Source organism: Oncorhynchus kisutch, linkage group LG18 (assembly GCF_002021735.2).
Source record: "Oncorhynchus kisutch isolate 150728-3 linkage group LG18, Okis_V2, whole genome shotgun sequence".
Taxonomy (NCBI): domain Eukaryota; kingdom Metazoa; phylum Chordata; class Actinopteri; order Salmoniformes; family Salmonidae; genus Oncorhynchus; species Oncorhynchus kisutch.
In genome coordinates, this window is record NC_034191.2 from 33,421,992 (window position 1) to 33,432,076 (window position 10,085).

General features: G+C 41.5%; 1 protein-coding gene across 1 annotated transcript; it reads left to right on the forward strand.

The window, feature by feature from the left end:
* The first annotated feature begins 1,454 nt into the window (after positions 1-1,454).
* On the forward strand, positions 1,455-4,490 carry LOC109902242 (sucrase-isomaltase, intestinal). Its single transcript, XM_031796171.1, has 2 exons — positions 1,455-1,615; positions 4,263-4,490. Exons 1-2 carry the CDS (start codon positions 1,511-1,513, stop codon positions 4,473-4,475), a joined length of 318 nt encoding a protein of 105 aa, XP_031652031.1. The 5' UTR covers positions 1,455-1,510; the 3' UTR covers positions 4,476-4,490.
* Positions 4,491-10,085: the final 5,595 nt, after the last annotated feature.

The window sequence follows — 10,085 nt, forward strand, 5'->3', positions numbered from 1 at the left end:
GACAATCAAGAGGTCAAACTTTGACAAAAACGATCGCAAAAAACTCAGACAAAACAAGCTTGCTATTTACTCTTTGATATTTTTTAAACAACCACGCCCTTAATGTCCGTCTTTGACATTAAGATACAGCTGGACGACAGCGGCTATATTGAGGGACATATTTGATAGAGATCAGATAGACCATAGAGGGCATTATCACATTATCCTAATACGTCTGGAACTGATTACCATTAGCAGGGAACTGGCAGGAGCTGGGAACCATCTGTTAGAGTGATATGGAGAGGGACTGCCAAGCCACAGAATCAAGGCCCCAGACCAAAAACAGAATGTGCTAACACTCTAGAATCCTCCCAAGGTTCCGCAACACATTAGCCAAGTCACTAGCTCTCACATGAAGGCCTGAAACTTGCAGGCATGCCAGCAGGCTTATGCTAAAGAAGATGTGTTTAACTTATGCTAAGATGCAAATATGTGTGAGGGGAATGCATTAAGGTAATGTAAAATATGCTAACATCTGAGCAGATGTGTTTAATTTATGCTAAATTTCAAACATTGGATTGGATGCATAGTCTCTGAATAATTCTATATCAGTGGTGGAAAAAGTACTCCATTCTTTTACATGATTAAAAGTATAGAAAACTTAATAGAAAATGACTCGAGAAAAAGATAAAGTCACCCAGTAAAATACTACTTGAGTAAAAGTCTAAAGTATTTGGTTTTAAATATACTTAAGTATCAAAGTAAATGGAATTGCTAAAATGTACTTTAATAAGTATCAAAAGTAAAAGTATAAACCATCTAAAATTCCTTTTTCCTATGACAGGCGGGACTATTTATTTTTTAATTGACAGATAGCCAGGGGCACACCGACACTCAGACATAATTTACAAACTAAGCATTTGTGTTTAGTGAGTTTGCCAGAGATCAGAGGCAGTGGTGATGACCAGGGATGTTCTCTTGATAAGTGTGTGAATTGGACCATTTTCCGGGGGCAAAAGTATTTTTGGGGTGTCGGGGAAAATGTGCAGAGTAAAAAGCACATTATTGTCTTTAGGAATATAGTCAAAGAAAAAAGTAAAAGTTGGCAAAAAAATATAAGTAGTAAACTAAAATACAGATACACAAAAAACTACTTAGGTTGTACTTTAAAGTATTTTTTACTTAAGTACTTTACACCACTGTTCTACATCACACTCATACTAAGATGTAAATATCCATTTAAGGGAAAACATTTCAGTCATGGTAAGGCATTAATATTTGCAGTTAGGATTTAAAGATAAGATAAGAGTGGACGCACTGCACTTCAATAAACACATGCCAAGGGGCAATGTACTTACTAAGCCATGCTGCCATAAATGTATGGAAAACAATGATGCAGACAGTTTGAGTGGTTTGAGACAAATACTGTGTGGTTATGACACTGACATTCAACTCCTACAGCCATAATGACTATTATTCTCTATCTGCTTCACTTCTCTCCCAGGATATCCAGTACACTGACATTGACTATATGGAAGATAAGAAGGACTTCACTTACGATGAAGTCAACTTCAAAGGCCTCCCTCAGTTCGCTGATTACCTGCACGAGAAGGGACAGAAATACATTCTTATATTGGTAAGAAACAGACTGTTTTAGAAAGAAAGAAAAAAAATATATTATTTAACTAGGCAAGTAATTTAAAAATAAATTATTATTTACAATGACGGCCTAGGAACAGTGGGTTAACTGCCTTGTTCAGGGACAGAATGACAGATTTTTCCTTGTCGGTTCAGGGATTAGATCTAGCAACCTTTCGGTTATTGGCCCAGCACTCTAACCTGCCGCCTACAGTTGATTTGCTTGACTAGTTTTTGCAAGCATTTGTTGGTTCTACAGTAGTTCTACAGCTCCGGTTCCAAATGTGCATGTGGAATGAAAACACATTCACATTTCAATAGTAGTGGCACTACTGTAACTTTGCTATTACTTATAGGTTTGAAGTCGCCTAATCCGAGTGTTTTGCTGAGTTTGTTGTTGCTAATGTATTTGATTATAGGCATACAACATGCCGCAATTCAATTTGTAAATGTAGTTTGTGAACTCTCCAGATAGGATTCTGAGCAGACCGCCAGATGTGGCAATATGTCAGGCATATCCCTCGTAGGTCATTACAGTTATGTTGTTGTCTATGTCTACCTTTGAGGAATTTATTAGAAAAAGCATTTACCGGTATGACGTCCTTGTTCTCCTTGCATATATGCGTGTGTTAGTGATGCATGGGTGGACTCATAGCCGCAGTCCGGGTGGTTATATCCGCACGGTAGTCTACCCTATGACAAAATGCAATGCACGCGACCATTCCAAATGTTTCTCACATATCAAGGCTCATTCCCTCTAGGGTCATTAAAATGTAACTATTGTGTGGCTGAAGGGCTGGGATTTAGGGTCATTAAATATTGGGGTTTGACTACAGAGAAAACAATACCTTTAAAAATCCAGAAATGTATCATTCTTGTGCAATTTATATCTATAGGCTGTCTGGCATTAGTGCATAAACCTAACCTTTAGGGGTTAACTGTATGCGTGGCAAATAGCCGACACAGCCAATCGGCAAATAATGATTTTGGGAACGGGCAGGAGAAGTCAACGTCACAGAGGCAAAAAGGACATTGTCAAAGTTTAATTCAATAAAACCAAAGCTGCGAAAGGAGAGTTGAAAATAATGAGAAGGGGGGGGCAGAAAAGTAATGTTTGGAAAAGATTTGGTGACCAGGTAAAGAGGATGATTGATTGCAGTGCCAGTGTTCTGGCTGTGTTAGGTGTGATGATTGGGAGGCGCTATACAAATTCAACACAGGACTTCAAATAGGCCTATTGCACGGCAAGGGAACTGTAGCCTGCTGTTTAGATGGCTTAAATGGAAACTGAAATCTGGACATTGACTAACCAGAATAAATGACTGTTTTTTTTTTGAAAAATTCAAAGTCCTTTGATAATTCTAGTCCAGTGCGGTTTTAGCAAGAAAACAATAACTGATTGGATAAATTGAATTAAGTGCTGCGCATATCCTATGTACGAAGGCTCTGCTTTCACAGTGAATACATTTGGTTATATGTTTTCTGTGAATTAATAGAATATTGCCACATGCATTATTAAAAAATATTTTTCCTCTGGAATAAGAGACAAACTGGGGTAATAAATACATAACCAACGTTCTCTAGTAATAATAGTCCCGTGAGAATAGGGCTTTAGCCTTATTGTTTTTTGTGTTTTTTTACCGTGCATTAAATTGTTTAACCGACCAATAAAAAAGTGAGTTCCAAACCTCTCTGCCAATAACAGCTTGTTTTCAGTTCTCCCCTCCCCACTATAACCACTCCCAGACAGTCCTAGGGAAATGATTGATTGAGCAATAGTTTTCTGCTTTAGAAATACAATTTCTGCCCATTTTAATTTAAATCTAATTGCAGTAAGGTACTTAAAGCTGACCCAGAAATGATAGAGTTGATAGTTAAGTTAAATGCAAAATGAAAATAGTTGGGTGGCAAGGGTAGCCTAGTGGTTAGTGTTGGACTCGTAACCGAAAAGTTGCAAGAGCTAATCTCTGAGCTGACAATGTAAAAATCTGTCCTTCTACCCCTGAACAAGGCAGTTAACCCACTGTTCCTAGGCCGTCATTGTAACTAAGAATTTGTTCTTAACTGACTTGCCTAGTTAAATAAAGGTAAAATAAATATTAAATGTTTTCTTTGGTCCCTGGCATATGAAAGGGAGAGGAAAGGGGAAATGATTACTCCTGTACCTAGACCTATTTGAAATCATCTTCCTTCCTGTACCTAGGCCTATTGGAAATCATCTTCCTTCCTGTACCTAGACCTATTGGAAATCATCTTCCTTCCTGTACGTAGGCCTATTGGAAATCATCTTCCTTCCTGTACCTAGGCCTATTGGAAATCATCTTCCTTCCTGTACCTAGGCCTATTGTAAATCATCTTCCTTCCTGTACCTAGCCCTATTGGAAATCATCTTCCTTCCTGTACCTAGGCCTATTGGAAATCATCTTCCTTCCTGTGCCTAGGCCTATTGGAAATCATCTTCCTTCCTGTGCCTAGCCCTGAGACAGGGTAGTCTACCCTATGACAAAATGCGATGCACGCGACCATTCCAAATGTTTCTCACATATCAAGGCTCATTCCCTCTATAATAGCCTGTTGAGAGTAGGCTTATTTGTTGAGTTTAGTGCAGTTGTGCCAAAGAAAATGGCTGTGTTATTGTCTTTCAGGACCCGGCAATAGCCACCAGTAAGAGGATCAACGGGCCGTATGAGGCCTATGACCGAGGAACACAGAAGAACGCTTGGGTCACTGAGGCTGATGGGAAAACACCTCTAGTGGGAGAGGTAGGTGGGGAGGGAGGTGGTGGAGGTGGAGGTGGTGGTGATGGTGATGGTGATGGTGATGGTGATGTGCATGTGCATGTGTCTGTGGGTGCTTGAGTGCGTGTGAGAGAGAGAGGCAGGCTAGTGTTGTTTTTAAATGATCAATCCCACTTTGTGTTGGCTATGTGTGTAGAGAGAGACAGAGAGCGTTTACAAATGTCTACGGAGCAGATCATAACTCATGGCTTAACGATGTTTTTTACCCGCACGATTAAACCTGGCCCAGTGCTAATCACTATTTATGGTTTTATATCAGGTCAAACAGGTGCATTGATTCTACATCCGTGTATTAGCACGGACTGATCTTACTTACACCAAGTGTGTGTGTGTGTGTGTGTGTGTTTGCGTGCGTGCGTGAGTGAGTGAGTGTGTTCTGCCTCACTGATTGTGCTTATAAATACAATAGAGGCAGCTGATGAGTAATCGTCAAGACAGTGGGATGCTAGTCATTGTGGAGCATGCAAAGACGTGCAGCTATTTATTATGGCATTAAGGGTTAAGGGCTGATGTAGGTAAGGTATTTATTATAGCACCAAGGGTTAAGGGCTGGTGTAGATAAGGTATTTATTATGGTGTTAAGGGTTAAGGGCTGGTGTAGGTAAGGTATTTATTATGGCATTAACTTCTTGACGCACGGATCCCTTTAGCGGGATCATTTTCATGAACAACCGCTGAATTGTAGAGCGCCACATAAATATATATATATTTTTTTATGATATTCATGAAATCACAAGTGCAATATAGCAGAACAAAGCTTAGCTTGTTGTTAATTTTGAACATATGCTTTACAGTGAAAGCAATCCAAGCGTTTGTGTGAGTTTATCGATCACTAGACAAAACATTATGAACATCTAGCATCAAAGTAGCTTGGTCACGAAAATCAGAAAAGCAATAAAATTAATTCTGATGTTTTCACTCACGAGACTCCCAGTTACACAATAAATGTTCCTTTTGTTCCATAAAGATAATTTTTATATCCAAAATACCTCCATTTGTTTGGCGCGTTATGTTCAGAAATACAAGGGCTCGAGCGGTCACGACATCGCAGACGAAAATTACAAATAGTATCCGTAATGTCCACAGAAACAGGTCAAACGTTTTTTATAATCACTTTTTTATAAAAACTGATTCAAGAATATTTTTGGGAAGACAGAGGTAGGTGGAGAACAGAATATAATGATGTTATGGGAGAATTTGAGAGAGAGAACAGACAGAATGGGGGAGAATGTAATGGTCAGGAAGAGAGAATGGAGCGAGTGGTGTAACTCCATCTTTCTGCCTCGAAACAGAAAGAAAGATGGAGGGACTGAGAAATATGGTGGCGCGAGAAAGATGGAAACTCCTGTAGATGATGGATTACAATTTCTGGACATCAGGACTGCGATTTCTCACCACGGACTGGCAGAATCCTTTTTTTAACGAGTCTGACGAGCCCGACGTGAATGATATACTGCTTTTTCAGGAACAGGCCCAGATCCCCGTGATATGCGTGAAAAGGAGGAGGAGAAAAAGGGTTCGGAGGGCGGGCTGCCTTCTGAGAATTTGTAGGTGATCAAATAAACCCCCAATGCCTTCCATTCTGCTAGCAAATGTGCAATCTTTGTACAATAACATAGATGACCTATGTGGAAGATTAAACTACCAACGTGAGATTCAAAACTGTAACATCTTATGCTTCACGGAGACGTGGCTGAATGACAACACTATCAACATACAGCTGGCTGGTTATACGCTGTACCGGCAGGATAGAACAGCGGCGTCTGGTAAGACAAGGGGCGGCGGACTATGTATTTTTGTAAATAACAGCTGGTGCAAGATATCTAAGGAAGTCTCGAGCTTTTGATTGCCTGAGAAAGAGTATCTCATGACTAACTGTAGACCACACTAGCTACCTATCTAGAGTGTTTTCATCTGTATATCTTGTAGCTGTTTACATTGCACCACGCTAGCGACGCTATCGTCCCACCTGGCCAACATCCAGTGAGATTGCAGAGCGCCAAATTCAAATACAGAAACACTCACTATAAAAATTCAGAAAAGATAAAACTATTAAACATAGGTTTAAAGATGAACTTCTTGTGAATCCAACCATGATGTCAGATTTTTTTAAATGCTTTATGGCGAAAGCATCCTTACAAATTTTTGAGAACATAGCCCAGCAGACAAATCATTACAAACAGTAACCAGCCAAGTAGAAGAGTTACACCAGTCAGAAATAGAGATCAAATGAATCCCTTTGATGATATTCATATGTTTGCACTCAGAAGACATTCATTTATTCAATAAATGTTCCTTTTGTTCAATATAGTATCTCCTTATATCCGAAAACCTCCGTTTTGTTTGTGTGTTTTCTTCAGTAATCCACAGGCACAAACGCAGTCGAAAAAGGCAGACAAAAAGTCAAAATTGTATCCGTAAAGTTCATAGAAACATGTCAAACGATGTTAATATTCAATCCTCAGGTTGTTTTTAGCCTAAATGATCTATAATATTTCAACCGGACAATAACGTTGTCAATATAAAAGGTAAACAAGAAAGGCACTCTCTCGGTCGAGGCCATGAAATAGCTCTGTGACACGGCAGGGTCCACTCATTCAGACTGCTCTTGCTCCCTAATTTTTCAGAAACAATTTCTAAAGACTGTTGACATCTAGTGGAAGGCATAGTTTGCAGTTTGAGTCCTAAGTCAATGGATACTGTAATGGCATTGAATAGAAAACTACAACAACAAAAACAATTCCTACTTCCTGAATGGATTTTTCTCAGGTTTTTGCCTGACAAATCAGTTCTGTTATAATCACAGACATTATTTTAACAGTTTTGGAAACTTTAGAGTATTTTCTATCCACCTCTACTAATTTGTGCATATCCTATCTCCTGGGTTCGAGTAGAAGGCAGTTTAATTTGTGCATATCCTATCTTCTGGGTTCGAGTAGGAGGCAGTTTAATTTGGGCATACTTATCATCCAAAATTCCAAATGCTGCCCCCTACCCTAGAGAAGTTATTAAACAAGTCAATATTCACAAGGCCGCAGGGCCAGACAGATTACCAGGACGTGCACTGCGAAGATGCGCCGACCAACTTGCATGTGTCTTCACTGACATTTTCAACCTCTCCCTGTCCGAGTCTGTAAAACCAGGACGTTTTAAGCAGACCACCATAGTCCCTGTGCCCAAGAACACTAAGGTAACCTGCCTAAATGACCACGTCTGTAGCCATGAAATGCTTTGAAAGGCTGGTCATAGCTCACATCAGCACCATCAATACCATTATCCCAGAAACCCTAGACCCACTCCAATTTGCATACAGCCCCAACAGATCCACAGATGATGCAATCTCTATTGCACTCCACACTGCCCTTTTCCACATGGACAAAAGTGAGAATGCTGTTCATTGACTACAGCTCAGCGTTCAATACCATAGTGTCCTCAAAGCACATCAATAAGCTAAGGACCCTGGGACTAAACACCTCTCTCTGTAACTGGATCCTGGACTTCCTGACGAAAATATTTGGCATGGGTCCTCAGATCCTCAAAAGGTTCTACAGCTGCACCATCGAGAGATCCTCACTGGTTGCATCACTGCCTGGTATGGAAACTGCGGCCTTCGACCGCAAGGCACTACAGAGGGTAGTGTGCACTGGGGCCAAGCTTCCTGCTATGAAGGACCTCTATACCAGGCGGTGTCAGAGGAAGTCAAGCGGTACCGGAGCGCCAAGTCTAGGTCCAAGAGGTTTCTAAACAGCTTCTACCCCTAATCCATAAGACTCCTGAACACCTAATCAAATGGCTAACCAAACTATTTGCATTGCTCTCTGTTTGTTATCATCTATGCATAGTCACTTCAATAACTATATCTAAATCAAATCAAATCAAATCAAATTTATTTATATAGCCCTTCGTACATCAGCTGATATCTCAAAGTGCTGTACAGAAACCCAGCCTAAAACCCCAAACAGCAAGCAATGCAGGTGTAGAAGCACGGTGGCTAGGAAAAACTCCCTAGAAAGGCCAATACCTAGGAAGAAACCTAGAGAGGAACCAGGCTATGTGGGGTGGCCAGTCCTCTTCTGGCTGTGCCGGGTGGAGATTATAACAGAACATGGCCAAGATGTTCAAATGTTCATAAATGACCAGCATGGTCGAATAATAATAAGGCAGAACAGTTGAAACTGGAGCAGCAGCACAGTCAGGTGGAAGTTGAAACTGGAGCAGCAGCATGGCAAGGTGGACTGGGGACAGCAAGGAGTCATCATGTCAGGTAGTCCTGGGGCATGGTCCTAGGGCTCAGGTCAGTTGAAACATGTACTGTACTTATTACCCCAACTAACCGGTGACCCCGCACATTGACTCTGTACCGGTACACCCTGTATATAGCCTCCACATTGACTCTGTACCGGTACACCCTGTATATAGCCTCCACATTGACTCTGTACCGGTACCCCCTGTATATAGTCTCCACATTGACTCTGTACCGGTACACCCTGTATATAGTCTCCACATTGACTCTGTACCGGTACCCAATGTATCAAGCCTCCACATTGACTCTGTACCTGTACCCCCTGTATATAGCCTCCACATTGACTCTGTACCGGTACACCCTGTATATAGTCTCCACATTGACTCTGTACCGGTACCCCCTGTATATAGCCTCCACATTGACTCTGTACCGGTACCCCCTGTATATAGCCTCCACATTGACTCTGTACCGGTACACCCTGTATATAGCCTCCACATTGACTCTGTACCGGTACCCCCTGTATATAGTCTCCACATTGACTCTGTACCGGTACACCCTGTATATAGTCTCCACATTGACTCTGTACCGGTACCCAATGTATCAAGCCTCCACATTGACTCTGTACCTGTACCCCCTGTATATAGCCTCCACATTGACTCTGTACCTGTACCCCCTGTATATAGCCTCCACATTGACTCTGTACCGGTACACCCTGTATATAGCCTCCACATTGACTCTGTACCGGTACCCCCTGTATATAGTCTCCACGTTGACTCTGTACCAGTACCCCCTGTATATAGCCTCCACATTGACTCAGTACCAGTACCACCCTGTATATAGTCTCCACATTGACTCTGTACCGGTACACCCTGTATATAGTCTCCACATTGACTCTGTACCGGTACACCCTGTATATAGTCTCCACATTGACTCTGTACCGGTACACCCTGTATATAGTCTCCACATTGACTCAGTACCAGTACCCCCTGTATATAGTCTCCACATTGACTCTGTATCTGTACCCCCTGTATATAGTCTCCACATTGACTCAGTACCAGTACCCCCTGTATATAGTCTCCACATTGACTCTGTACCAGTACACCCTGTATATAGCCTCCACATTGACTCTGTACCGGTACACCCTGTATATAGCCTCCACATTGACTCTGTACCAGTACACCCTGTATATAGTCTCCACATTGACTCTGTACCGGTACACCCTGTATATAGCCTCCACATTGACTCAGTACCAGTACCACCCTGTATATAGTCTCCACATTGACTCTGTACCGGTACCCCCTGTATCAAGCCTCCACATTGACTCGGTACCTGTACCCCCTGTATATAGCCTCCACATTGACTCTGTACCGGTACACCCTGTATATAGTCTCCACATTGACTCTGTACCGGTACCCCCCCTGTATATA

Coding starts and splice junctions, on each gene's coding strand:
- LOC109902242 (XM_031796171.1), top strand. CDS start 1,511: ATGGAAGATAAGAAGGACTTCACTTACGATGAAGTCAACTTCAAAGGC. Junction 1,616..4,262: donor AGAAATACATTCTTATATTG/GTAAGAAACAGA, acceptor ATTGTCTTTCAG/GACCCGGCAATAGCCACCAG.